The 27,730-nt window shown below is 50.7% G+C and overlaps 1 protein-coding gene, 2 long non-coding RNA genes and 2 other non-coding genes across 17 annotated transcripts; 4 read left to right on the top strand and 1 right to left on the bottom strand.

Annotated features, from left to right (window-relative positions):
- Positions 1-1,891: 1,891 nt before the first annotated feature.
- On the bottom strand, positions 1,892-3,876 carry ARL4D (ADP ribosylation factor like GTPase 4D). Its single transcript, XM_045489024.1, has 2 exons — positions 3,767-3,876; positions 1,892-3,186 (listed from the first exon to the last, which is right to left on the bottom strand). Exon 2 carries the CDS (start codon positions 3,090-3,092, stop codon positions 2,487-2,489), a length of 606 nt encoding a protein of 201 aa, XP_045344980.1. The 5' UTR covers positions 3,093-3,186; positions 3,767-3,876; the 3' UTR covers positions 1,892-2,486.
- A 10,169-nt stretch (positions 3,877-14,045) lies between these two features.
- LOC123603782 lies at positions 14,046-20,649 on the top strand. 13 transcript variants are annotated; one of them, XR_006715018.1, is made up of 6 exons: positions 14,046-14,265; positions 14,396-14,700; positions 15,304-17,642; positions 17,978-18,118; positions 18,225-18,420; positions 19,868-20,649. It is a non-coding gene; the product is annotated as an uncharacterized LOC123603782 (long non-coding RNA). The 13 variants fall into 13 exon arrangements; XR_006715021.1 differs by having other exon boundaries at positions 14,048-14,265; positions 14,592-14,700; XR_006715025.1 differs by lacking the exon at positions 14,396-14,700 and having other exon boundaries at positions 14,049-14,265; positions 15,322-17,642.
- LOC123604773 lies at positions 14,756-14,946 on the top strand. The gene has a single exon (XR_006715502.1). It is a non-coding gene; the product is annotated as a U2 spliceosomal RNA (small nuclear RNA).
- Positions 20,650-22,435: 1,786 nt separating the features above from the next.
- On the top strand, positions 22,436-22,626 carry LOC123604775. The gene has a single exon (XR_006715504.1). It is a non-coding gene; the product is annotated as a U2 spliceosomal RNA (small nuclear RNA).
- A 531-nt stretch (positions 22,627-23,157) lies between these two features.
- Positions 23,158-25,029, top strand: LOC123603781. The gene is made up of 2 exons (XR_006715014.1): positions 23,158-23,344; positions 24,875-25,029. It is a non-coding gene; the product is annotated as an uncharacterized LOC123603781 (long non-coding RNA).
- Positions 25,030-27,730: the final 2,701 nt, after the last annotated feature.

The raw sequence follows: 27,730 nt of genomic DNA, 5'->3' as shown, positions 1-27,730 counted from the left end.
CCAAGACAGGAGGCTGATTCCGAAACTCCTGACCTTCCACCCAACCAGAATGGAGCTTTCTAACCAGAATCTTCCAGTGCTCCCCTCTCCCCACAATCCCTTCAAAGCAGCTGGCTTCTCCATCTCACTCTCTCTGCTAATACCTCTTCTTCCACCCCATCGGCTGGTCAGGCCAGAGGGATGTGGGGAAGAGGGGGGACATCCGCAGGTCTGCTGTGGACCATGGCCCTTGCCTGGGGCTGGAGCTTGGGGGAGCAGACGACAGTTCTCGACAGTTCTCATCAGATAGGGAGGTCAGGTGGTTGGCGGAGCCAGAACCAGGGGTTGGCCCCATGGAGGCCCCTCTGCTGGGGGGGGTGGGGGGGGGGAGGCATGTGTAGGTTCTTCCAGATCTGGAGACCTCAGTCCCCCAGGTGACCAGAAATGGAGAAAAGATGTCCTTTTGAGACAAAAGACCATTATTGGGGTGGATTGGGGAGAGAAGATCTCCTACCAAGACAGGCCCCTCTAACCAGGTCCTCTCTAGTCTGTTCCTGGGCTGCAGGAGAGGACTCTGCCCTGAGGACTGAGTGAGATGAGTCACAAGCGTGTGCAGAGAGGGGCCAGGTAGCACGTGTGCCCGGCAGAACCAGCCCAGCAGCTCTGTCGAGCAGGCCCCGCACTGACGCACACTTGGGCACCCTTCCGGATCGATGCATACCCACCCGCATCCTGCCAGCCGTGAAGGGGAGACAAATCTGAACTGGCCCAGATTCCACAGCAAAACTCAGCTTCTGCTGGCCCTCGCTAGGAAGAAGCAAGTTCCTTGGGAAGTCTTCCCGCAGGATAGGATTGCCAGCACCTTCTCGTCCTCCCTACGTTGTTTATTTGATTCTGGAGTGGGGACTCAAACCCGCTCTGGGGATCCCATGTTTGCACAAAGGGTAAGGCTGAGGAACTGAGGGGCTGAGGACTGGAAAGAATTGTGCTTGGTATTTATTCACTACTCCCACCCCGGTTTAAGAGGGTCTGATTGTTCATCATCTCAGACTCAGCTGGCCCTGGGTTTGGTGGAGGGGACGGATTTGAAAGTCTGGGCAGAGGCCCTCGGCCTCTAAAACATTAGCATTTTATTCTTATCACTGCTGTTGGTGGCCTACACCTTCCCCCTCCTCCCCGGGGGGTGGGGGGGTGGGAGTCTAGCAGTCCACATTCCCACCAGGCACAAACACCCACTGCTACTACAGCCCCTCTGGTGGGAACAGCTACCATTCCCAGAGCTGGGCAACTCACGGCTTAGTCACCAGGGCCAGGCTGGCTCAATCCAGCCCAGGCCTCCCCAGCACCAGCCGCTGCCACTGCCACTGCCGCCACTGGTGAGTTGCAGTCAGCAGGACTGAGCACACAGAGATGGCTTAAAGCCAGGAAGGAATTACTTTCCATTCTCACAGGATCCCCAAGGTGGAAAAAAAATCAGATCAGCCTGATCTGGGAATGGGGGGGGGGGGGGGGGGGGAGGAGGGGAGGGATTTGCTGGGGAGTGGGGGAGGATGAGAACAGAATGGCTCCTTGAGGATTTACCTATATAGACCTAGAAGTGTCCCCAAGGACCAGCTGGTATGAGGGGCAAGTAAGAGCCAGAGGAGGAGGGGAGGGGAGGAAAGCAGGAGAAAGAAGGGATACCCCCAAAACTGCAGAAATCTGGTAATAGCTTGGGAGGTGGGAGGGCGTTTCAACTCCATCTACAATTTCCACCAGCCATCCCATAAACACACAGTCTAATTTTTAGAGGAGTGTTTCCTTTGCAAGTTCAGCTTCAAGATAAGCTCCCTTCCCCATTCCTCCCACCCACATAGAAATCCAGGACTACTCCTGGGGCTAGGGAAGGAGAGAGGAAAATGCCAGACCAAGGTCAGAGCTACAGCATCATCAGTCTTTAATAACTTATATGCAAATGCTAAAAAATAGTTAATAATAATACAGAGGACACACACAGCTTATAAAAACAGTTGTGGATCTACAAATGTGGAGGGGTTCTTGGCACATTCACACAGACACAAAAATAAAGACTATTGTGACTAGCATCCCTAGAAAAGCAGCCTGCAGAGACACCCCAGTTTGGGGGGGGGGGAGGTCAGGGGAGGGATAACCCTCATTCATCCCAGATGCATTCTCCAAACAACCTTCTTTTGCCCCAAAACATATCTAATCGAAAAGCCAGAGAAGAAAAAGAAGAAATGGGGTCGAGGTAGAGTCACAGTTTACATTTAAGCCTCCCCAGTCCTGCAGCCCCCATTTCTCCGGAGGTGAGGATGCGGGAAGGACATGAGACCTCCCCTCTCCCATCCCCTCCCCAGTGCTGCACCAAAACAAGACCCCCAATGTGCTTCTTGGTCCTTCACTGAGGTGGACAGGTCCCGCACCCCAGAGCTGAGTGACGGGCCACAGGCTCCGCCTGGCTGTCCAAGTGTGGAGACCCCTACTGCTGAGGAGGGGACAGCCTCGGGTCACCGTCTCTTCTTGCCTACCCGGGCTGCCTTCTTCCTCTTGAGGATCATCTCGTACAGGCGTTCAAGGCCCGGCTGCAAGCCCAGCCCATCCACAGCGCTGCAGCCTTGCACGTGGGTGAGCGTGGCTGCCGCAAGCTCTCGCACTGCAAGCCTCTTCTCAACCTCTGCTGCGCTCAGTGCCCCAGGCTGATCCTGCTTGTTGGCCAGCACCAGCACAGGCACACCCTGGTTGTCCGAAGCCCGGCTGATTCGGTGCAGCTCCACCTTGGCCTCCTCCAGGCGCTCAGCTTCGGTGGCATCCACCACAAACACCAGCCCATCTGTCCGACGTGTGTAGGAGCGCCACAGGGGCCGCAGCTTCTCTTGCCCCCCAACATCCCACACTTGGAAGGTGATGCTGCGGGACCCTCCCAGGGGCACCCGGATCTTCTCTGTGTTGAAGCCTTTGGTGGGGACGCTCTGGACAAACTCCTTGAACTTGAGGCGGTAAAGGAGCGAGGTCTTTCCAGCAGAGTCCAACCCAATGACCACGACATGCAGGGCCTGGAAGTGGGGCAAGAAAGAGGAGGCAGTGGGCGCCATCTCTGTCAAGTGGTTCCCCATGGTGAGCTGCAGCTAAGGTGCAGGTCTTGGGGCACACGGTAGAAGCAAGGACGTGGCTTCGATCTCCAGGCTCTGGAGACCACAGCTGGGTTATCTGAACAAGGAAAGGTCATGGGAGAAAAAGGGGGACATTTAACAATAAACACGAAATTTGCAACTTCTAGATCCTTTCCTAAATCTGCCGCCCATCCTTCCTTTTTAAAATTCCATGTTTTGTTTTGTTCTGTTTTGTTTTTTAAGCATAAGCAGCTACAAGTGTAACAGAGGTGCTCCCCTCTCTCAGGGGCGATGAGACCTAGAGAAACCCCCGGGTCCTGGACACAGGTGTGGGGGTGAGACCTCGACGGTTGGCTTCCCAAGCCTCTTCCCCGAGCTCTCGTGGCGCGGTAGCGGTAGCAGGCGCAGAGACCCTTATTTCCCAGGCGAGAATCTTCGCAGGAATGGGCAGGTCGGGCAGAGCTCCCAAATTAAGAGTTAGGGTACGGGCGCTGAGAACAGAGAGTAAGGCCCGTTCCCACCAGCCCTCCACGTCCCCAGGCAGTTGACACGCCTCTCCTTACACCACGACCCCCTTCCCACCGTCCCGTAACACTTCGCCTGGCTCGGATCGCCGACTCCAGCTCCCCAGGTCCCGCACCAGGGCCACCTCAGCACCGCCAGAACAGCCCCTTTACCTTCCGTCAGCGGCACTCTCCCCGCGTCTCTCCGGACTAGCCACCCGACTCCAAGCGAACCACCCCGGTGGCAGCCGCCTGCGCGCCGCCACCGCCGCCACTGCGGACCGGTCCTGGGACTCGTCCTTAAAAACCCCCTTGACGTCACGCAGCCTGGGCCAATCATCAGTCCCGCGGCAGCGGGGAAGGGCGGGGAGGGGCGGGGCAGGGAGATACGTGCACTGCAAGCCAGACAACACATGGATGGACGTCTGGTCAATTGGTGACCGTTTTATTTGATCTCTTCTACCATATTCTAATATTTGGAGGTAAACTCGGGATGGAAAATGGGAGAGACAACTGTGGCAGCGTTTAACTAGGAAAGAGAGGCGAAGAGCTTAGTAGTCTATACCACGGCACACTCCTCCCCCAGAGAGAGAGAGAGAGAGAGAGAGAGCCACTCCACATGTACACTCCCTCCGCCAGGGTCTACTGGAGACGCTGACGAATCTTACTTCTTTATCTTTCCTAAGTCAGTGTTCAAACCTGTGTAAACCTGGAACATCATAAGACAGCTTAAGCCTAAACCCATTACCACTATTTATCTTCACAGCAGCCCGTGAGGTGGGGACTGGTGCTGTCTGCATTCTACGGGAAAGAAAATTGCGAAGGGTTCAGTGACTTGTCTAAGGTCGCCTAGTCAGGAAGTGGCTAACCTAGGAACTGAGTCTGGTCTGGGCCCCTGATGGCATAGCTATCCGTACTCTCTCATTAAGGAGGCTATAGGTTAGGCATCCTCAGCTTAAATCCTTCAGGTGCTGGTTAGAGTGCTGACCAGAAGCAGACACCCCAAGGGCCCCCTTGTTCAAATAGTTAAAGAGAGAATTCTTCACTCCATAGGACTTTATTGACCTCATTCATACTGTGTGCTCTGCCAGAGAGACTATGGGAATATAGTCTGGCCTCATAGGGCTCACACTCTAGTGAAAAAAAAAAAAAAACAACAACAAACAAACAAAACAAAACAAGACTGGCCACTGCAAGGAACACTGGACCTTTGTAAATCTGAGATACGTCCTTGTAGGACTTCAGAGGAGGGACAGACAGTGTGAACTGGAAGCTTTTGGAAAGGTTTCTGTAAGTTAATGAGTCCTGTGTGGGATTGGTGAGGAAGGGACAGGATTGAGTGGCATCCCCCCAGCCATTTCAGCCTGATACACTCTGGGCAGCCCTTAAAAGGAGATGTCACCAGGGGACAGTGTGACCAAAAGGATATCAGTGATGACCCTCAGGGAAGTAGGTTAAACTGAAGGAGGGGAGGAAGATCAAGGGAGAATAAGATTGTGACTTGAATATTTCCATTTTTGCCAGGAGGCTGGATTCTTACATTTATTATGTGATTCAATATTAAGCTATTTTAAAGGTTATATTTTAGGGGGATCAGAAAAAGAATGGCGGAGGGGGTACCTGGGTGGCTCAGTCAGTTAAGCGTCTGACTTCAGCCCTGGTCATGATCTCACGGTTTGCGGATTCGAGCCCTGAGTTGGGCTTTATACTGACAGTGAGAAGCCTGCTTGGAATTCTGTGTCCCTCTCTCTAGGCCCCTTCCCCTTGCGTGCACTCTCTCAGGCTCGCGCACTCTCTCCCTCAAAATAAATAAACGTTTAAAAACGTTTAAAAAGGAAGGAAGGAAGGAAGGAAGGAAGGAAGGAAGGAAGAAAGGAAAAAAGAAAGAAAGAAAGAAAGAAAGAAAAAGAGTAGGGGAAGTCACAGCTAGACAGGAGGACCTAGCCCTTTCCTGCCTGCTAACCTCCCATCTGTTTAGCACCAGACTGCCTTGTGACCTCCTTCTTCCCCTCCCTCCTACAGACCCGGCCACCTGATGTCCCGGCAATGCAGGGAGCCTCCCTGAATCCCTGAAAACATCAAGACCTTAGGAAATTAGCGTCACGTTCCATGTTAGTGCGTGGCAGATTGCCACTGGAGCTAAAACACAGAGGTGGCCTCTGTTAGGAAAGGGGAAGACAGAGCAGTCCACGAAGTTGGAAACCAGTACCGTGTTGAGTGGCCACTGCATACCAGGCTCTGGTCTGAGAATTCTGCATACTTTTCCTTTTCAATTTTCTTGAAGTTTTCATTTTATTTATTTATTTTTTAAGTAGGCTTTACACCCAACCTGGGGCCTGAACTCACGACCCCATGTCTGAACTCAAGAGCCCCATGTTCCGCCAACTGAGCCAGCCAGGTGCCCCATACTTTTCCTTTTTTAATACACAACTCAACCCAAGAAGTAAGTATGGTTACTCCAAAAAGAAGAAACAGAAACACTGAAAGGTTAGGTAATTTGTCCAAGGTCACCCTGCTAGAAATTGGCCAAACTTGGCTCTGAGCAAATGTTGCAATGGCTGTGAAACTGAAAACATACAGAAGCAAAAAACACACAGATCACCGTATGTTTCTTCTGCAACCTTTGAAACTTCTTGAACATTTCTCCTGTATCTCCTGGGCCTCACAGCCACCATGGAAATTGTCACCTGATTATCTCATAAAAGTAATGAAGCTGGCAATCCCAGCCCACCTTCATCTTTCTTGTTTGCCAGAGGTGTTGATGAACAAATGGGAAGGAGGAGGTGGGGCAGGGAGAGGTGAAGGAAGGGGCCCAGCTTGTCAGGGCAGCACTGAGCCATTGGCCTACCCCAATTTGTTCCCTTTAAATAGGAGCTCCAGTTCCCTCCCCCCACACCCCTCCACCCTGGAAGCCTTCTTCCATTAACGACCATCTTCTTCCTGGCAGTCTCACCTCTGCAGCCCTTTCTCTCCACAAGATCACAGCCCAAGACCTACTGTATTGGGGTATTCACTACAGAGAACATTTGAACATTCGTCCATTGAACAATCATATATGGAGGGCCTGTTAGATTCAGAGCACACAGCCCAGGATAAGGACCTGCCTGCATGGAATGTACATTATAGTGGGGAGTGAGGAGAGACAGGCAACGAATAAGCATATAATTGCAGGGGTGCCTGGGTGGCTGTCAGCTAAGCGTCCCACTTCAGCTCAGGTCATGATCTCATAATTCACGAGTTCAAGCCCCATGTCGGGCTCTGTGCTGACAGCTCAGAACCTGGAGCCTGCTTCACATTATGTCTACCTCTCTCTGCCCCTCCCCTGCTCCCCTTCCTGGATGAAATTCCAGCGGCTATGTCATTGTTCTTCCTCAGAGCTGTCTCCACACCAGACTAAGCCTTGAGCCCAGGAGCTGGTTCTTGTCATCTATAGCTCTCAGGTGCCCAGCACTGTGCCTGGCACACAAGAGGCAGTCAGGAAACCTTGCGGGAATTCATGAATGCATGACAGAATGATTGATGTACTGAGGGGTGTCCCTGAGTATGGGAACCGAGCATCCACCCTTAGCCTGGGAGTTTCCTGGTCTGGGGTTCCTGAGCCCTTGGGGGTTCTGTTGATAGTGGGTTAGCCAGGAATGCCCATAAAACCCTGCATTTCTGGGCAAAGTCTGGGTAGTGTCGAACTCTCAGGTCTTAATTGAGGATGAGGGTCTTCTGAGAGGAGGAAAAACAGAGGCCAGGGGTGCAGATGACACTGGAGAGAGAAGACCCCCTCGGCCTGGCATGCTGAAACCCTGGGCTGAGAGTCATGGGGAGTCCTGTCCCTCAGTAGTAGACTGGCTTAGAAAAGTCTTACCCCCCATCAGGAGCCTAGGTTTCCTCAGCATGTAACAAGGGGGTATGGTGATTCCAGGTCCCTACCCCACCGATAACGCATACTCAGGAATAGCAGATGATAGGGGACGAAGGAGCTCCTTGAGGAAATGGCTGAAGACATCCTTTTCCCCACAGCACCCTAACCTGTCTCAGGGCACAAATGAAGGGAGGAGAGGAGTCTGCATGAGTGAAGAAGACGGATGCCCAAGAAGCAGCTGGCAGCTTGGGAATCACAAAGACGCATATTTCATTGTTTGTTTCTTTTTCTTTAAAGCAACTCTACTCCCAGCGTGGTACTGGAATTCCCAACCCTGAGACCAAGAGTGGCTTGCTCTACCCACTGAGCCAGCTAGTCACCCCACAAAGACCCATTTTTCAAATCCCAGCTTTGTTTCCTCAAGAACAAAAGGGAGAAAACACACCCTACCTCTTAGAATGAATGTGGGGGGGGGTGGAATGTGTGTTTAAGGGCCCCACAGGCACCCTTCTCCCCTACAGGCTGCGCTTTCAGATTCAAGACTCCCCAAACCCAGTCCCAATCCCAGGGCCCAGTCTCAGGGTTAGAAAGCAGTAGATGCTGCCACCTGGTGGATATGCTTGTCACTGCCTGATCCCTGAAGAAAAGTGGAGGAGTGGGGGGGTTAAATACACAGGTTCCTCTACCTCCTTCTGAAGTCTTCCTTCGAGATAGGGCCTTTCCTACAGTTCGAGGTTGGGAATGAAAAACCCACCCCTTCAAGTTTTTCTGTGGAGGTGGACCAGATGTAAATGAACATTATTTGAGCAGGAAATCTAATTTCAATTACATTTGCCATACTGTGACTGAGGCCCTAATGACAGGTGCAGAGAAGGCTGAGGCAGGAGGAAGGCTGGGGAACTTATGAAGTTGTAGCCATTTTTCAGTGTCTATGGGGACAGATCCACGTGGGGTGGATGTGCAGTGTCCATTTGCACAGGAGCCTGGCACTCAGGGGAGGCCTTGGCTGGGGGAGGGGCTTTGGGTGGTCAGCAAGAAACAGGAGCGGGAACCCCAGGAGAGTGATAATGTCCTGGAAACAAGGAACAACCAAACTTAGAAAGGCAGAGAAGAGGAGCAAAGGGAGAAAGCCGGGTCCATGCTCCAGAGGGAACAGGGTGACAGCTCAGTTATCCAAGCCAGGTGGGCTGCTTGGAGCATTCACAACAGGGGCCAATCCCCGGTGACCTCATATGTTTGATTCGGTCTTTCTCATCTGATGGGAGGTTTCTCTGCCAAGCCCTCCATGTTGTCTTGCATACACTGAGAGGGAGTGTGGCTTCAAAAAGTGGTTCTCAAGTTTAAGAGTATATCAGAATCATCTAGAGGATTTAATAAAACACAGATTGCTAAGTCCCACCTCCAGAATTTCTGATTCGGTCGGTGTCAGGCTCACAGGCCCCAAAATGTGCATTTAGGAGCACCTGGCTGGCTCAGTCAATAGAGCCTCCGACTCTTAATCCCGGGGTTGTGAGTTCAAGTCTCGTGTTGGGCATGGAGACTACTTTTTTTTTTTTTAACAACGTGCATTTAGGGGCACCTGGGTGGCTCATTCAGTTAAGCAGTCGACTCGACTTCAGTTCGGGTCACGATCTCATGGTTCGTGAGTTCGAGCCCCAAGTCAGCCTCTGTGCTCCCAGCATGGAGCCTGCTTCAGATCCTCTGTCTCCCTCTCTCTGCCCCTCCCCCACTCACCCTTGCATGCTCTCTCTCTCAAATAAAATAAATGTTAAAAAAATGTTTTAAAACGTGCATTTTAAAAAATGTTCATTTATAGCAAGTTCTCAGGTAATATTGATGGTACTGGTCTGGGGGCCACACTATGAGGACCACTGGCTTGGAAGATGAGTTCCAACCCTGACTTTAACATTTTCCGGTGAGTCCTCGGGCAAATTGTTTACCTTTCCAACCTTAACCTCTTCATCTGCTAAATGAGCTAATACTTAACTCACATGGTTGTTATGAGAAGTAAATAAGGTTAAATGTGTGAAGCATTCACCAAAGCACTCATACAAAGACCTCAATACTTGGCAGCTAGTATAATAATGATATTAAATTAGTTTATCTCAACCAATAACAACAAAGAAATTGACCCAGGAAGCCAGTTGGATACGAAATATCTTCCTCAGATAACACACAAAGCGACACGTACAAATTGGTCATTGACTGCCATTTCTTTTCCAAAGTATGTGACTTAGAGCATCACTTTCCAGTATTTCATGTACATATGAATCTCCAGTTCATGCAGATTCTGTTTCAGTAGGTGCTATAGACTGAATTGTGCCCCACTCTGTTTATATATTGAAGCCCTACCCCCCAATGTGATGGTATTTTGAACTGAGGCCTTTGGGGGTGGTAATTAGGTTAGATACAGTCATGAGAATGGGGCCTTTGTGATGGGATTAGTTCCCTTATAAGAGACACCAGAGCATGTTGTGTCTTTACCATGTAGAGAAGGTGGCCATCTCTGAGGCAAGAGGGCCCTAACCAGAGCCCTACCAGGCTGGATGCTGAACTGGGACTTCTAGCCTCCTCAACTGTGAGAAAAGACACTTCTGTTATTTAAGCACCCGATCTATGGAACTTTGTCATGGCAGCCATAGCAAACTAAGACAGTAAGTAGGTCTGATGTGGTACCCAACGTTCTGATTTCTAACCAGCTCCCAGGTGGTGCAGATACTGTTGCTCACAGACCACACTTTGAGTAGCACGGGTCTGAGAGAGTTACTGTAAAGGCTGTATATTTTCCCTGATGAGGAGTGTTTTAAATGTTCTGCAAAACTACAACAGAGATCTGCTATAATCCCAAGCCTCTAATGGGCCTAGCACATCATAGGCACTCAGCAAATTATTGTTAGATAAAGGAATGAATGAGCTAAGGGTTTTGTCTGACAGCTGGCTGCCTGGCCTAGTGGGAAGAACTTTGGACTTGGAAGACCTTTGGAAGTATCCAAGGTAAGTCAGGTAGCTTCTGTGAGCTGGATTTCTTCTCTGAGACATGGAAATGATAACACTGCCCAAGAGTATGGTAAAGATTAAATGAGGGGTTCCTGGTTGGCCCACTCAGTAGAGCATGTGACTCTTGATCTCAGAGTTGTGAGTTCAAGCCCTACCTTGGGGGTAAAGTTTACCTTTTTTCAAAAATGTGTTTTTTTTAAGATTAAGTAAGATTGTAACCAGGAATGTGTCATAAACAGCACCTGACTCACACACAGGGACACTAAAAAAAAAAAAAAAAGTCACAGGGTAAGCTGAGCCCCATGAACAAGTTTCTTGGCTTCTGAATTGGAACTCCTTGACCCAAGGCTCATATTGGCCTCCTGCACCTGGAGGCTGGTCAGACTTTCCTGGTCAGGGTAGACAGTAAGGTTTGCAGCAAGCCCAGCTGGGAGGATAAGGGAATGGCAGGACAGGAAGGGCAAGGGGAGGAAAAAAATATATCTTGCTGTAGTTTTTATTTAATTTTTTATGTCAGCTTAAGAACCACTTTTTGGGGTATCTGGGTGGCTCAGTTGAGTAAGCGTCCAACTTTTGATTTTGGCTCAGGTCATGATCTCACAGTTTCTGAGTTAGACCCCCACATCAGGCTCCACACTGACAGTACGGAGCCTGCTTAGGATTCTCTTCTTCTCCTTTTCTTTCTGCCCCCCGCCCCCACTTGTACACAAGTGCTCTGTCTCTCTCTCTCAAAATAAATAAACTAAACAGAAAAAAAGAAAAAAATACCCCACTTTTTGTTTTCTGTGAATTGTCTGTGCCTGGCCTTTGCCCATTTTTTTTTTTTCACTATATGGTTTGTCTGTTATAATTATTTGCAGGAGCTCTTTATATTTTAGAAAAAAAGTACTTTTTCTGTGGTCTGGGTTGCATATATTTATTTTATTTTATTTTTAATTAAATTAATTTAAATTTAATTTCATTTACTTATTCATTGTTTAACTTCCATCCAAGTTAGTAGCATATACTGCAAAATGATTTCAGGAGTAGATTCCTTAATGCCCCTTACACATTTAGCCCATCCCCCCCCACAACCCCTCCAGTAACCCTCTGTTTGTTCTCCATATTTATGAGTCTCTTATGCTTTGTCCCCCTCCCTGTTTTTATATTATTTTTGCTTCCCTTCCCTTATGCTCATGTGGTTTGTATCTTGAAGTCCTCATATGAGTGAAGTCATACGATATTTGTCTTTCCTTGACAGACTAATTTTGCTTAGCATAATACCCTCTAGTTCTATCCACATACTTGCAAATGACAAGATTTCATTCTTTTTAATTGCCGAGTAATACTCTATTGTATATATATGTATATGTACATATATATATATATATATATCATATATATATATATATATATATACCACATCTTCTTTATCCATCATCCATTGATGGACATTTGGGCTCTTTCCATACTGTGGCTGTTGTCGATCGCGTTGCTATAAACATTGGGGTGCGTGTGCCCCTTCGAAACAACACACCTGCATCCCTTGGGTAAATACCTAGTAGTGCAATTGTTGGGTCATAGGGTATTTCTATCGTTAATATTTTGAGGAAACTCCATTCTGTTTTCCAGAGTGGCTGCACCAGTTTGCATTCCCAGTAGCAGTGCGAAAGAGATACTCTTTCTCCACATCCTCGCCGACATCTATCGTCGTCTGAGTTATTAACGTGAGCCATTCTGACAGGTGTGAGGTGGTAACTCACGGTGGTTTTGATTCGTATTTCCCTGACGATGAATGTTGTTGAGCATTTTTTGACGTGTCGATTGGCCACCTGGATGTCTTCTTTGGAGAAGTGTCTATTCATGTCTTTTGCCCGTATCTTCACTGGATTATTTGTTTTTGGGTGTGGAGTTCGATAAGTTCTTTATAGATTTTGGAGACTAACCCTTTATCTGATATGTCATTTGGACATATCTTCTCCCATTCAATCAGTTGCTTTTAGTCTTGCTGATTGTTTCCTTTGCAGTACAGAAGGTCCCAGTAGTTCATTTTGCTTTTGTTTCCCTTGCCTCCGGAGACCTGTTGAGTGAGAAGTGCTACAGCCGAAGTCAAAGAGGTTTTTGCCTTTTTCTCCTCTAAGATTCTGATGGTTTTCTATCTGACATTAAGGTGTTTCATCCATTTCGAGTTTATTTTTGTGTATGGTATAAGAAAGTGGTCCAAGTCCATTTTTTCTGCATGTTGCTGTCCAGTTTTCCCAGCACGATCTGCTGAAGAGACTGTCTTTGTTCCATTGGATACTCTTTCCTGCTTTGTCAAAGATTAGTTGGCCATATGTTTGTGGATCCGTTTCTGGGTTCTCTATTCCGTGCCATTGATCTCAGTGTCTGTTTTTGCAAGAGTACCATACTGTCCAGATGATTACAGCTTTGCAATACATCTTGAAGTCTGAGAGTGTGATGCCTCAGCTTCAATTTTCTTTTTCAAGATTGCATTGGCTATTTGGGGTCTTTTCTGGTTCCATACAAACTTTGGGATTGTTTCTTCCAGTTCTATTGAAGAATGCTGGTGTTATTTTGATAGGGATTGCACCAATATTCATTGTTAACCGATTTGTCGTTAATCTCCTGTAACGTGATGTGACACACCTGGGCAGGTGCTGGAAGCAGAGACCGGACAGACCCCGCTCCTGCCCTGGGGGTGCATCCAGCTGCAGACGGGGACTGAGACACTTGCCCGGATGGCCAGAATACCAGGCAGAACAGGAAAGCCAAAGAGAGATGAACAATTGCTTGGGGCGTTCAGATGATAGCAACCCCCCTCTCAGCAAAACCCAATGAGCGAGTATAAGATGGTCTGTCTGATACAGGGGCCCCCGGATGGCTCAGTCGCTTGAGTGTCCAACTTGGGCTCAGGTCCTGAACTCGCGGTTCCCGGGTTCAAGCCCCGCCTCGGGCTCTGTGCTGACTCTCACAGTCAGGAGCCTGCTTCAGATTCTGTGTCTCCGTCTCCCCGTCTCCCTCTGCCCGTCCCCTGTTCATTCTCTGTCTCTCAAAAATAAATAAACGTTAAAAAAAAAATTTAAAAAAAAAAAAAAAAGGATGGTCTGATACACGCATATCTGAACACAGATCTGGGAGTAGGAGGCGCAAAGAGTCCTATGTCGTCAGGTCAGGTGCAAGCGAAGCCCATTATGTATCGTTTCATGTGCACTTCATTCATTCATTCACCAAATTTCTTTCTTTCTTTTTTTTTTTTTTTTTAGTTTTTATTTAAGTTTATTTATTTATTTTTGGGGGGGGGGGAGAGAGAGAGAGAGAGAGAGAGAGAGAGAGAGAATCCCAAGCAGGCTCTGTGCTGTCAGCGAAGAACCCGATCCGATGCAGGGCTCCATCTCACAAATCGTGAGGTCACGACCTGAGCCAAAGTCAAGAGTCGGACCCTTAACCCACCGAGCCACCCAGGCGCCCGAAATTTCTTTTTTTCAACAAATATTTCTCTGGTGCCACATGTGTGCTGAGCACTGTCCAGTAGCTAGGGACTAAAAAAGCTATTGATAGGATTCATTCACAGAAAGAAGCAGGAATAGACGCAAGGGCTGGAGCTGGGAGGGATGGTGGGGGAGGGGGAATCCCTCCAGCGGCCCAGCCCCGCCTCCCGAGATGTGGCAGGCCTCCTCCCCGCCCTACACTTTCTACCACCTGCCTTCCGCCTTGCAGGGAGGCTACCACCGGCTCCGGGAAGCCCCTCCCGCAGCCCTGCCGCTCCCCTGACTCAGAAGGAGCTGCTCGACCGACAGATACCAAGGTCGTCTTTGCGCCGGCGTGCGACCAATTTAATACGGTAAGGTCTCGGAGTTTCTAGGGAAAGGGTCTTGCGACTTTGCCTTTCGTCAAGAAGACCCTCCGCCAAGAGGTCCCTTCCACAGGCCCCTCTTGACGGCACCCCCGATCCTCTTTGGTCCCGTCTTTAGTCTCCGTTATGCACAAAAGCGGAGACCGACCGCCCGGCGCGGCTTCGACTCTCGGCGCGCGGAAGCGATCCCGGGGTCCAGTGGGCCCGCTTTAGCCACGCCTCCGCGGGCGGGAAAAGGCGGGGAATTCAAATTAGGAACGGCGTTGGGTGAGCGCGACGAAGCGTCGACAGAAACACAGTTTCTCTTTTAAAAGGTAGAGGATTTAAAAACCTGCACAGGAGCCTACTGCCTAGTGTGGCTCCCATACCAAAGTCCGAGAAGCGAGGGAAGTGAGACCTCGAAGGAGGGTGACCTGGCTCACCGTGAGTGCAATGTGGATGACGGCAGGGCGGTGGCGGGGAGGCGGGCACGGCCGGTATCGCTTCTCGGCCTTTTGGCTAAGATCAAGTGTAGTATCTGTTCTTATCAGTTTAATATCTGATACGTCCTCTATCCGAGGACAATATATTAAATGGATTTTTGGAGCTGGGAGATGGAATAGGAGCTTGCTCCGTCCACTCCACGCATCGACCTGGTATTGCAGTACTTCCGGGAACGGTGCATCCCCCGCTCGGGGGACAACATCTGTGGTGCCTAAGATTAGCTTTCGAGTTTTTTTCATGTTATCCCCGTAAGTACTTGGCTTTGCGTTGTGTTTTTTCCCGGAAGGCCTCGAGTTTTCTCTGCTGGCTGGGGTGTTGTACACCTCGCGGGAGCTTTCCTGCTACCCCTAGTAAGTGGCTTGGGAGAAGACGCGCGGATGTATTTTTTGTCGTCGGTTCTTGGTTCTGCGCAGTACGGGGGGGGGGGGGGTGCTCACTCCCGTGACACGACTTCCACGTGGACCTATCTCTGCTACTCTTTGTTTTTCGTGCTTCTGTGTGGGGCGTGTGGAAACTTAACAGCTGACGTCTTTACAACGGTAGTTCTTTCTTCGATGGAAGGCTGCTAGGAGATCCATCGCGGGAAGCCCATACCCCCATGTGGCGTGTCTCCTGAACCGCGCTTTTTACCTTTTGCCCCGGTAAGACGTTTTCGTAAGCTCATCATCGTTCGTGGTACGAGACGGACGTCGCCACGTAGTGAAAAGCCGAGGCTTCACGGCCCCAGAAGGTCTGTGACCTCTCTTTTTTTTACAACCCCTTGAAAGTGTCTGTTGTTGACGCACACCTTCCAAGAGTGGACCGGGCCAAATGTGGGTGCGGGCTGTAGTCTGCCAACCCCTGATATAAAACACCTTTTTGTCTTGTCACGGAGATGCCTCCCTTCAGGCTTCTTGACAGTCCGCTGCCACAACTAGAGAAAGGCCTTACATTTACAAGTGGCTGTGGCTCGTGACCAAAGTGGAAACGGAGAGTTCCTGCTCACTTGTGTCTCCCGGGTTTTCCATCCATGTTAATTAAGTACATTTGTTGAGCACGCACACTGTACACTCTTCCTTAAATACCTTTGTGTTGGCGGACGTTTCCAGGGTTTCTTCCTTAAACGCGTGGTTCCTGCAGTTTCCCTCCACCTGTCATCACCAGGACTTTTTATGTTTTAGGGCAGATCAGGATTAAAATCTCTGCCAGCACTCAAGAGGACTCATGATTATAACAACTGAATGAATCTAGGGGCGCCTGGGTGGCTCAGTCAGTTAAGCATCCAACTCCTGGTCTCGGCTAGGTCATGAACCCTCGGTTGGTGAGTTTGAGCCCCACCTCGGGCTCTGGGCTGACAGCGCGGAACCTGCCTGGGTTTCTCATTCTCCTCTTTCTTTGCCTCCTCCCCGACTCACATTCTCTCTCTCTCTCTCTCTCTCTCTCTCAAAATAAACAATAAGTAAATATTTTAAAAATTAGAAAAGAAAAGAAAGAAGAATGCTGAAAACTTTCCGAATTCTGGGGGATCATGTAGGGAGAAAAAGTAAATGTTTCATCTTTGTTTACAAAGGTATAATTTGCCAAATTGTCGATAGCTTAAGAGAAAAGATAAAAAAGGTTTCAAAAAAAATCTGGAAACACAAAACATTAAAGAACAAGCAATGAAGTCATAAAAATGATCCTCCTCCTCAACTCATTCAGTCTCATGTAATTAATATTTATTCTACTTGAGTCCAGTTTTTCCATTAGTTGTGGAAATTTTTACCCAGTTCTGTTTTGTGATCTTAGACTTATCAAAACCTTGGACTTGCCGGGGCGCCTGGGTGGTTCAGTTGTTTAAGTGCCGGGCTCTTGAGTGCAGCTCAGGTCAGCATCTCACGGTTTGTGGGATCGAGCCCTGGCATGGGGCTCTGTGCTGACAGCACGGAGTCTGCTTGGGATTCTCCCCCCCCCCACTCCCCCCCCCCCGCCCTCCCACACTTTCTCTTTCTCTCTCTCTCTCTCTCCCCCCCCGCCTCCCTCCCTCTCAAAATAATAAACTTAAGGGAGAGAAAGAAAGAAAGAAAGAAAGAAAGAAAGAAATTGTACTTGTCAAAGTACAAGGGAACGATGAAATCGGTCCCCATCATGGAGTGTTACCCTCTGATGTAAGCCTGGGCTTACACACCCTCGTGTGCCTGACACCTGGATGGTCTTGAACCTTTGGTCTCAGGACCTTGGTTTTCTTGTCACCAAAGTTAAGCATAGGATGGATGACTCCCAAGGTGCTGGGAGGTCCTGACGCACAGGGGGCGGCGGGGTGGGGGTGTGTGGGGGGGGGGGGGGTCCGTCCCTTAGCTGCTCCCTGCTTCCCCCTGCTGCCCCCAAAGAGAAAAAGAAAATCGGTTCATCGGCTGAGATGATGACTCAGCCCTAGAGGCGGTGCAGTGCAGGTAAAGGAGCAGGCTGCCTGGCAACCCACTTTGGATCTTAAACACCTGGCCAGGCACCCAACGTTCTGCCCTCAGCAGCCAGGTGTCCAGCTCCTTGAATCCGCCCCCCACACATCTGAGTCTGTCTCCCAAGTCTGGTTAGCTTGAAATCTCTTTCTGAAAGTGTGCTTTTCTCATCTGTTAAGTGGGAATCGTGAACGCTGATTGATCCACTTTCCTCAGAAAGTGGATGGGAACGAGAGGACCCGTCAATCGCAAAGACGCAAAACCAACCAGCCAAGAGGAAGGGTCCCCTTAATTCTGTGGGAGGAAGCAGAGCAAGACAGCTGAGGATGTTGGGAGGTGGGGCCTCGGCAGCCTGGATCTCTTTGGATGTAAAATACGATAAGTAACACCTTCTCTTTGGGATTGTTGGAAGACCAAAAGGACAATGTGGGGATTTGCCGTCCCGGCCCACGGTGGGTGCCCAAGGTGGGTGCCCAAGGATGGCAGGCAAGTTTTGAAGCCCGGTTCCTGGGGGAGTCTAACTAGTTTTATGGATCCAGTCTAGCTGGGCATGAAACTTGCTGTCCAGCACACAAACCCTGATAGGGGGCAGGTACTCTGCTGGCCCTTGCAACTGCCTTGATCACGTGTAACTATCCAGGGTTTTCAGGCTGGCTTGGGGCAACACCGCCCGGCCCCGTCAAAGAAATGCAGCGTGAACAGTCCCATACCTCTTGGCTCCTGTCTCTCAAGGAACATGAAAGTGAATCTAATTAATGACCTTCAGGATCTTCTGTGCTTTTTTATTATCCCATCCACAGTTCCTGGAGCCTTCCGGTCACTTACAATTCAAACAAAAGAAACACCAAAAAGTTAGCTCGTGTGTCATGGGCTCCTTTTCTCTGTCTCGGCACCAGAAGGTTCTAGAAACCGTTTGCAGACTCTCCTCAGGGACTCAGAAGGTCAGGGTGAGAGAAGGGTGGAGAGAAATTGGGTTGCATGTATCGGTAGTGAGAGTGGAGATCCTGAGGAATATATCTGCTGCTTCGGCCGGTCTCTCTCCCTCAGTCATCAAGTGCCGTCGCCGAGCACTTCTCAAACGGTCCCGTACGCACACGCACACGCACACGCGCACGCGCGCACACACACACACACACACGCCAGGAGAGTCTTGTTAAGAAGCCCGTGGTCCTGCGTTTCCAGCATGCTCGCGGGACCCCAATGCTGCTGATCTGGAGACCTCGCTTTGAGCAGCGAGACGGTGGTAAAATGTCCACCTCGGGTCTTTGGTATTTTTTTTTTTTAAGTTTATTTACTTATTTGTGTGTGTGTGTGTGTGTGTGTGTGTGAGAGAGAGAGAGAGAGAGAGAGAATGGGGGGGGGGGGAGGGGAAGAGAAAGAAGAAAGAAGTCCGAGCAGGCTGTGCGCTGTCAGCGCAAAGACCGCCATGGGGTTCAAACCCAAGAACCGTGAGATCATGATCTGAAGGTGAAATCAGGAGTCGGACGCTCACCTGACCGAGCCACCCAGACGCCCCCGGAGTCATTTTTAAAACAGGGTATATGTGACCCTAACGTGGCCAGCCGTTGCTAGAGAAAACAATCTCCCTTGCCCACTGCCGAGTCAGACAGACGGACCGGGTTCTGATGGGAGCCACAGAAGCAAAAGCTTTTGTGTGTAACTGGAGAAAAAGGAGAGGGGAGGAGAATTGAGAGCGGAGGGGAGGGGAGGGGAAGTCAGACAAAACAAAATGGCATGTCTCTCCGACCGGGTCTCTTCAACTAGTTGTGAAAGCTGAGCTGAGGGGACAAAAAAGAACCCGCTGGAGGGGCGCCTGGGTGGCTCAGTCGGTTGAGTGTCCGATTTCGGCTCAGGAGCAAGAGGACAGGGTGGACGTGGAGATGAAGGCAGGGCTGCCGCAGGGCCAGGTAAAAAAAACACAGACGCGGTGGGGATTGGACTTGAGGACGCTGTCCTCCTGGGCTGGCAGGGACCCAACAGCCCTGCCAAGCCTGAGGAGGGAACGCTCAGGAGCGCCTGGAGTTGGAGTTGGTGTCCTTGGCGGCAGGCAGGCGGGCGGGCGGGGCAGACACCCTCCTGCTGTGCGTGGGCATCCCCAAGGCTCTGTGGGGGTGTGATGGTAGCTGAATGCCAGCAGAAGAGGACTGGAAGAGCTTGGCAAGATGCCCCTTGCCGACCCAGGGCCCACAGGTGCCAGTCATGGAGTAGGTGTAATACTGGAGAATCAGTTGAATCAAAAATTTTAAGTTTGCTTATTTATGCATATGTTTGTGTTTTGAGTGAGAGAGAGAGAGAGAGAGAGAGAGAGAGAGAGAGAATGAATCCCAAGTAGTCTCTGCACTGCCCATTGAGGGGCTCGAACTCACAAACTGAGATGGTGACCTGAGCCGAAATCAGGAGCCGATGGTTGCTTAACCAGCTGAGCCGTCCAGGCGCGCCTGCATCAAAAATGTTAAAAACAGGTTATCAGAAGAATTTTTAATAGAAAAATCCAGGGGTGCCTGGCGGGCCAGTGGGTAGAGCATGTGATTCCTGATCTTGGAGTTGTTGTGAGTTCGAGCCCCACGTTGGGTGTAGCGATTACTTAAAACTAAAATCTTTTTAAAACGAGAGAGAGAAGAAAAATCCGGAAATATATCTAAATACGTATGAGGACTTTTTTTTTTTTTTTTTTTTTTTTACATGATCAGGGTGGCCTCTGAACCTGACAGTCCGTGGGCTATTATTCCATATAGGATGCCGGGACGGCTGGGTAGCCATCCAGAAAAAGTAACGTCAGACTTATACTCCCAATTCCCATACTAGGACTGATACGAAGAAGTGTGATCTGTGCTCGAGGTGGAAATGCAAAATGATGAACAATTTAAAGGACAACGGGCAAAGAATAGAGACGCTCAGTAACTTGACCAAACTCACAAGAAGCCGGTGCGTGAACTGGAATGAGAAACCATTAATTTGCAATGGGAAATACTCCTTTGCGATGACAGAACATGCATGTCTGCCATCCCAGGCACCTCACTGCACAGATCAAGATGCCCCTGAAGTTCCGTGAGGGAGCCCGGTGGGGCGCCTGGCTGGCTCCGTCAGAAGAGCATGGGACTCTCGATGATCTCAGGGTCGTGAGTTCAGACCCCATGTTGGGCGTGGAGCTTACTTTAAATAAATAAATAAATAAATAAATAAATAAATAAATAAATAAATAAGCAAGCGAGCACGCACGCACAAGATGACCAGATAAACGTGGAAGCGAGCAGAAAGTTGGTAGAACGCAGTGAGGGTCATAATTACCACAAGCCAGGAGGTCTGCTGGTCACCTTCCATATGTAGAGATCACATTATATAATATTTATTCATTCATTTATTCGACCAAATATACGAAGTGTCCAGTATATGCCAGGTACTGTCCTAAGCACTGGAAATATAACTGTGGACTATGGAATAAAGAACAAAAACAAACAACAAACAAAAAACAGGTAAGGGAGAACAGGGGCCCTGAGTGGAGGAGGGAAGATTAAGATTATATGCCTGCTGTTAGTACTCTTGCTTTCCAGATGAGGAGCTACAGAGAAGTGAATGGCCTGAGGTGTTTCCCTGTGCTTGGTTCTCACAGATAATACTACGTACCAAACATGTCTTGTTATTGCCTCTTTTTAAAAAAATGTTTGTTCCTTTGTTTGTTTGTTTATTGAGAGAGAGAGGGCGAGCGCGCGCATGAGCGCACGATCGAGGGAGGGGCGGAGAGAGAGGGAGACCGAGGATCCGAAGCAGGTTCCGTGCTGTTGGCGCAGAGCCGGATGAGGGGCTCCATCCAACTCACCGACCTTGAAGATCAGGACCAAAGCCAAAGTGGGGCGCTTAACCGACTGAGCCACCCAGGCACCCCACGTGTCGTTATTCCTAATAATTCTGTCTAATGATTTCTCATCTCATCATCTCTTAGTTTACAGGACAATGGGCAAATGGTTTATTGAAGGCGGAGGGTGAAGCGAGGAAGACAAGGTCCACGCTAGGTCACACTAGGCAAACTGGGTTTAGACGGCTTCCGTCCTGTCCGCCCCCGCACACCTACCTGTGTGTCAGGCTCAGCAACGCTTAGTCTCCTCCTGGGCTGGACACACAAGAATAACTTTTCTCTTGCTTTCTTGCTTTCTTTTTTTTTTCTTTTCTTTTCTTTTCTTTTCTTTTCTTTTTTTTTTTTTTTTTTCTTTCCCGTGCTCTTTCCAGGCCCTGGGCTCTTGGCTTCCTAGACCTTACCCAGCCTCTTCCACCAACTAAGCTGTGTGGTCTTGGACAAATTGCTTAACCTCTCTGTCTCAACTGTTCCATCTGTAGGTAAACTTTGCAAGTTTGACCCGAAAAGAAAGCACTGGGCACAAGTCGGACCCAAACAACCAATGTGTCCCTATTGTATTGTGTACTGCCGCTCCGTTGTTTCAGTGTCACAATCGATGGCCCCTTCACTGGTACCTCGTGGGGCCCAGGACCCATATTCTAGACGGCTTAAATTGAGGTCACCTCATTAGCTACGTTTCGTGCTCCCTCGACCCCATTCAGGAAGGCACGAAGGTTTCCCCCTCCCGACCCGGGACACTGAGGCTCGACTGGGGTCGGGTCAAGTAGTTTGCCCAAGAGCCCTGCTGACCAAGGCAGGGTAGCAGCCCTGTTAGGGTCCAGTCTCGGGTCCCAACTTCTCTCTGGAGCCCTTTCCAGGAGACCTCAGCCGGGCGCTTCTCGGTTCCCAGCACCCTGGAGACAGCAAGCCCCGTAGGGTCCTCCAGTGATGACGGGACCGGACGACGTTCTTCAAACTCTGACCACTCTGCTCCAGCCCCCTTCCACACACTCCCCAGTTCCCAGACCCCCGTCCCCACCTCCCCCTTGGTCCTGCCTTTACGCAGGCAAAAGCTTTAAACCAACTGAGAGCTTGGCCTCAACCTAGGTTCTGCTCCAGCCCACAAAGCCCTTCAAGAGAACTGGGAAATGGTGGGCGCGGTTACACCTCGCCGCGCGGAAGGGGCGGGGCATTCAAATGAGAAATGGCCTGTGGGTGAGCGCGACGAAGCAACGACAGAGAACACAATTTCTCTTTTAAAAGGCAGAGATTTAAAAATCTGCACAAGAGCCTGCTGCCTAGTGTGGCTCCCATACCAAAGTCCGAGAAGCGAGGGAAGTGAGACCTCGAAGGAGGGCGACCTGGCTCACCGTGAGTGCAATGTGGATGAGGGCAGGGCGGTGGCAGGGAGGCGGCCACGGCCGGCATCGCTTCTCGGCCTTTTGGCTAAGATCAAGTGTAGTATCTGTTCTTATCAGTTTAATATCTGATACGTCCTCTATCCGAGGACAATATATTAAATGGATTTTTGGAGCTGGGAGATGGAATAGGAGCTTGCTCCGTCCACTCCACGCATCGACCTGGTATTGCAGTGCTTCCAGGAACGGTGTCCTTCCCCCTTTGGGGGGGAGGTAGTACTTGTGGTGTTCAAGATCAGCGTGCGGTTATAAACGTGTTTCGGGTGTTGCTCTTGTGGGTGTTGGGGGATGCGCCCGGCGTTGGCAGTTCCTCCTCTTCTTTTAGGGGCTGGCGTGGACGACGGGCGCCTGTAAGATAGCGCGGAGCCTTGCTTTTTCCGAAACCGTTGTGCTCAGCTGCGTCTTCTGGGCAGTAGCAGCTAAGAGTCAGTTCGCAACGACACCTGCTGTGAGGGCTTAAGTTTCCAAATCCTTGCTTCCAGATTGGACGGGTGTGGAGTCCGACCAAGCCCGACAGGGGATCACCTCTCTTACTACTTCCGTCTCCTGGTCGTGCTCCTGAGTGGGGTCTATGGCATGTAAATGACTGAATACTGTAAGTAGGTGGTTTGTTTGCTTTGTCTTAATTTTAGTGTTTACTTGTTTTTCAAGGAGACTGCGCGTGAGCGGAAGAGGGGCAGAGAGAGAGGGAGAGAGAGAGAGACACCCCCCCCCCCCCCCGCCCCGACACGGGCCGGAACCCACGAACTGCGAGATCATGATCTGAGAGCCCAAGTCGGAGGCCCAACCAGACTGAGCCACCCAGGCGCCCCAAGTCGGTGGTCATTTCTTAAGCGGAAGGTTATCATCGTAGGAAGTCCATACCTACAAAGTGACATACCTTCTCAACCGTGCTCCCTTTTGCCTTCTGCACAAAGGTGAAATGTTTTCTTAACCTCACCGTTGGTGGTATGAGACCGGGCGGGGGCGGCAGCGGCGGGGGGGCATGCTTTCTCTCTAAAGGGCCACAGCGGCGGGGGGGCATGCTTTCTCTCTAAAGGGCCAGCCACATCGTAGAAAGTTGAGGCTCCACGGGCCCCCAAAGGTCTCTGTGACATATTCTTTCTTTTACAACCCTTTCAAAATGTACGATCCGTTGTTAACGTGCACCTTACAAGAGCGGACCGGGCCAAATAGGGGTACCGGCTGTAGTCGGCCAACGCCTGGTATAAAGTACCCACTTTCTGTCTTGTCAGGGAGATGCTTCCCCTTCAGGCTTCTTGACAGTCCGCTGCCACAACTAGAGAAAGGCCTTACATTTACAAGTGGCTGTGGCTCGTGCCCACAGTGGAAACGGAGAGTGCCTGCTCACTCACTTGTCTCTCCCAGGTTTTCCATTCACGGGAAATACATTTGTGGAGCACCCACGATGTACACACCTTTTTTTTTTTTTTTTTTTTTTAAGGTTTTTAAACTTTGTTTGTTTGGAGAGAGGCGGAGAGCACAAGCAGGGGAGGGGCAGAGACAGAAGAGGGGAACAGAGGATCCAAAACAGGCTCTGTGCTCACAGCGGAAAGCCTGATGTGGGGCCGGAACTCAGGAACCATGAGATAGATGATCGTGACCTGAGCCCTAGTCGGGCACTTCACCGACTGAGCCGCCCAGGGGCCCCCACAATGTACACTCTTGATTAAAAAAATACCTTTGTGTTGGCGGACATTTCCAGGGTTTCCCTGCAGTTTCTGTCCACCTGTAATCATCGGGTCTTTTTTTTTTTTTTTAATTTTTTTTTTTCAACGTTTATTTATTTTGGGGACAGAGAGAGACAGAGCATGAACGGGGGAGGGGCAGAGAGAGAGGGAGACACAGAATCGGAAACAGGCTCCAGGCTCTGAGCCATCAGCCCAGAGCCCGACGCGGGGCTCGAACTCACGGACCGCGAGATCGTGACCTGGCTGAAGTCGGACGCTTAACCGACTGCGCCACCCAGGCGCCCCTCATCGGGTCTTTTTTATACTCCTATATTGTTTTAGGGCAGATCTGGATTAAAATCTCTGCTAGCGCTGAGGGGGACCCATGATTATATATAAAAAAAAAAAAAAAAAAAAAAAAGGAATCTAGGGGTGCCTGGATGGCTCCGTCGGTTAGGCGTCCGACGTTTGGTTTCGGCTCAGGTCATGATCTCACCACGGTTGGTGAGTTTGAGCCCCACGTGAGGCCCTGCTCTGACAGGGCGGATCTTGCTTGGGATTCTCTCGCTCTCCGCCTCCCCTGTTCGGTCGCGCTCTCTCGAAATAAATAAACGTAAAATGTTTTAAGGTAAATAATAACAATAAACAAAAATGAATCTAGCTAACAACAGTATCCCTCCACCCAATCCATACACCTCCTTCTACAAAACTGTGTCCTACATGAGGAAAAATATGTGACACCCTCTACTTAAAAAGAGACTTCTTTTCCTCTCATAGGCTGAAACAGAAAGAAGGAAAGAAAGAAGAGACACCCAAGTCTAGAACACCGACCACGTAATTTCTTCTCGTGTTCCTAGTCTGTTGCCCTGTGTCGTTATGTGCCCTTTTATGGGTCCCCTCAGGTCCCAACAGAAATAGCAAGATGTCATCTCTCCATGCCTCCTTAGCCTCATGAGACTCCGAACCTCCCCTTTCCCACTCATTTCTTTTCCTTCTCCCCAAGTGCTAGCAAGTTTGAGCACGTTTGGGACTGGATGGTTGGAGTGTTGCTGATAGAAGGCAGGGGGAGCCAACGAGTGAGTGTTACAAATTGGGGTTTATGCGTTCAGGGAAGATGTCTTGAATGACTGCTATGTGCTAAGACCGAGAGACAGATGCCTAGGTATGAAAGAGGCAGACGGGCCTCCCTACCCCGAGAAACCTTACAGTCCCCGACAGAGAAAGCGGAGCAACCAATCATGGTGGGGTCCGGGATCGTCTCCTGAACTGAAATTTCTAAAACCCCCGCAGAGGATTTCTTCTCATGGGTTGGGCACACCCCGTTGCCAGCAAAGCACACCCTGGGCTAACTGATGCCAGGCGTCCGTTTCTGAGTTCCTGGGAATGGATACCCTACAGTTGAACAGGCAACAGAAAATGGGCAAAGGATAGACAGTCGGCCGGCGCGTTGCGGGGGTGGGGGGTGGGGAGAAAAGCACAGTTAGTTAGTTATAGGCTGACATCTGCCCCCCACCCTGGGGCAACGTCACCCCTTCTGTGCCCCCGAGTCTCCGAGGGGCCAAGGGGCCTGGGCCACCCGCTCATCCCAGAGACCCCAGTATCGAATCTATCCCCTCTGTGGCATCACACCGACGGGACAGGATGAGCTGGGCGGCTGGCGCACCAGAGGCGCCATCAAGAGATACAGGCACTCCGGTGCCCCGCAGTCAGAGAGGGAGGGAAACCCTACAGTGAAAGAAACAGGGCAGCACAGCGTTTAAGGACTCCCATTGTGGGACATCCCCTCCAAAGTCCCGAAAAACTGCTTCCTCTTTATACACCCGCCGCCGCCGCCGCCTACTGAAAGAGAAGGAAACCCAGGGCCCGGTGGGCCTCTGCGGGTTCTGGAAGCAACCCATTCCACACGTAGACACCCTGCTTGGGCTCACGCACCGCGGGACGTGGAAGACCCTCACCTTGGGAGGCGGGTGCGGAGCAGAGAGAGAAGGGCTCTGAAGGCCTGCGAGGTGCAGAGGGGCAGCCCTGCTGTTGGGGCCACAGGATCCGGCAGACCCCACCGTGTTGGCGGCCGCGGGCGGGTCTGTGAAGGCAGAGATGCTGTGTGGGGTTTATGGCAAAACCACCATGGCGGCGAAGGGTCACATGGTGGGGGCCGGGGCGGGGGGGGGGGGGGGGGGAGGGGCTCCCCTCCCTTCGGGTTCTGGAGCCAGGCCTCCTCCAGGCCCCGGATGCCAGAGACCTCTCCGCCTTCTGAAAAGCAGCTCCTGGCATGCTGCTGGGCCTTTGTAGAGACGGATGCTTACCATGGGACCGTCAGAGACCAGGGCCCCGGACTGTCCATCAGGCCTAAGATGAACGTAGGGTATCAGGGTCGAGCCCGAGCAGGAATAAGAGCCACTGGACAGCCAACAGAGGAAGTGGCCCCGCCGGCCCTTTCTTGGGCACCCCGGACCTGGCACGACGGCACGTGAACAGCGGGGGCTACAGTGGTGGCCGCGGAGGTCGCACACGGGGCCGGCACTGCTTCTCTCGGGGGCCCTCAGTGGGGGAACGGGGGTGGGGGTGGGGGTGGGGGTGGTAGGGGGCTCCATGGGGTACTGGGGCCCGACCATATCTCCTGGCCATTTCTACTGGGTTTTCACATGCGGGGCTCCTCTAGCCGGCTATCTTTGTTTCCAGAGGCCTCCCTTTGACTGGCCAAGCCTTTGTCCGGTTGCTCAGAGCTCTGAGGCCCTCCTTGCCCACACCTGCCTCCTCCCTCTATCTTATTAACCCTCCACCCCCCGCACCCCCAGTCAACCTCCTGCATGCCTCACTCAGTCCCAGCAGCTTCTTTCCAGAGGACCCAATGCCGCCTAGGACTCAGACTCCGGTAGTCCAACTTTTACAAAACATTGGTCAATGTGAATATGTAACGTTCATGTCTGTACAGTTTTAAAAAATGTTTTAATGTTTATTTATTTTTGAGAGAGACAGAGAGCGAGTGGGGGAGGGGCAGAGAGAGGGGGAGACGCAGAATCCTTTTTTTTTTTTTTAATTTTTTAATGTTTATTTATTTTTTGAGAGAGAGAGAGAGTGAGCGGGGGAAGGGCTGAGAGAGAGAGAGAGAGAGAGAGAGAGAGAGGGAGACACAGAAACCGAAGCAGGCTCCAGGCTCTGAACTCCGAGCTGTCAGCACAGAGCCTGATGCGGGGCTGGCACACACAAGGTGTGAGATCATGACCTGAGCCGAAGTCTGAGGCTTAACCGACTGAGCCACCCACGCGCCCCGGGGAGACACAGAATCTGAAGCAGGTTCCAGGCTCCGAGATGTCAGCGCAGAGCCTCAGGCGGGGTTCCAACTCAGGGACCTTGAGATCATGGGTTCATGACCAGAGCAGAAGTCGGATGGTTGACCGACTGAGCCACCCAGGCACCCCTCATGTCTGTACAATATTTTTAAAAGGGGGCGCCTGGTGGGCTCGGTGTGTAGAGCATGCCGCTCGCAATCTCAGGGCCTCACGTTCAAGCCCCACGTTGGGCATGGAGTCTACTTTAAAACAAACAAACAAACAAACAAAAACAATCCAGAAACAAAACAACAACAACAAAAACGGAAAGGGGAATAAATATTTGCCAGTCAAAACCACAGGC

The sequence above is a fragment of the Leopardus geoffroyi genome, chromosome E1 (assembly GCF_018350155.1).
Source record: "Leopardus geoffroyi isolate Oge1 chromosome E1, O.geoffroyi_Oge1_pat1.0, whole genome shotgun sequence".
Taxonomy (NCBI): domain Eukaryota; kingdom Metazoa; phylum Chordata; class Mammalia; order Carnivora; family Felidae; genus Leopardus; species Leopardus geoffroyi.
The sequence above is the reverse complement of the archived record's forward strand: the minus strand, read 5'-3'. Positions and strand labels throughout refer to the sequence as shown.

Bases quoted from the DNA above. Each gene is read 5' to 3' on its own strand.
- ARL4D (XM_045489024.1), bottom strand. From the start codon at position 3,092: ATGGGGAACCACTTGACAGAGATGGCGCCCACTGCCTCCTCTTTCTTG.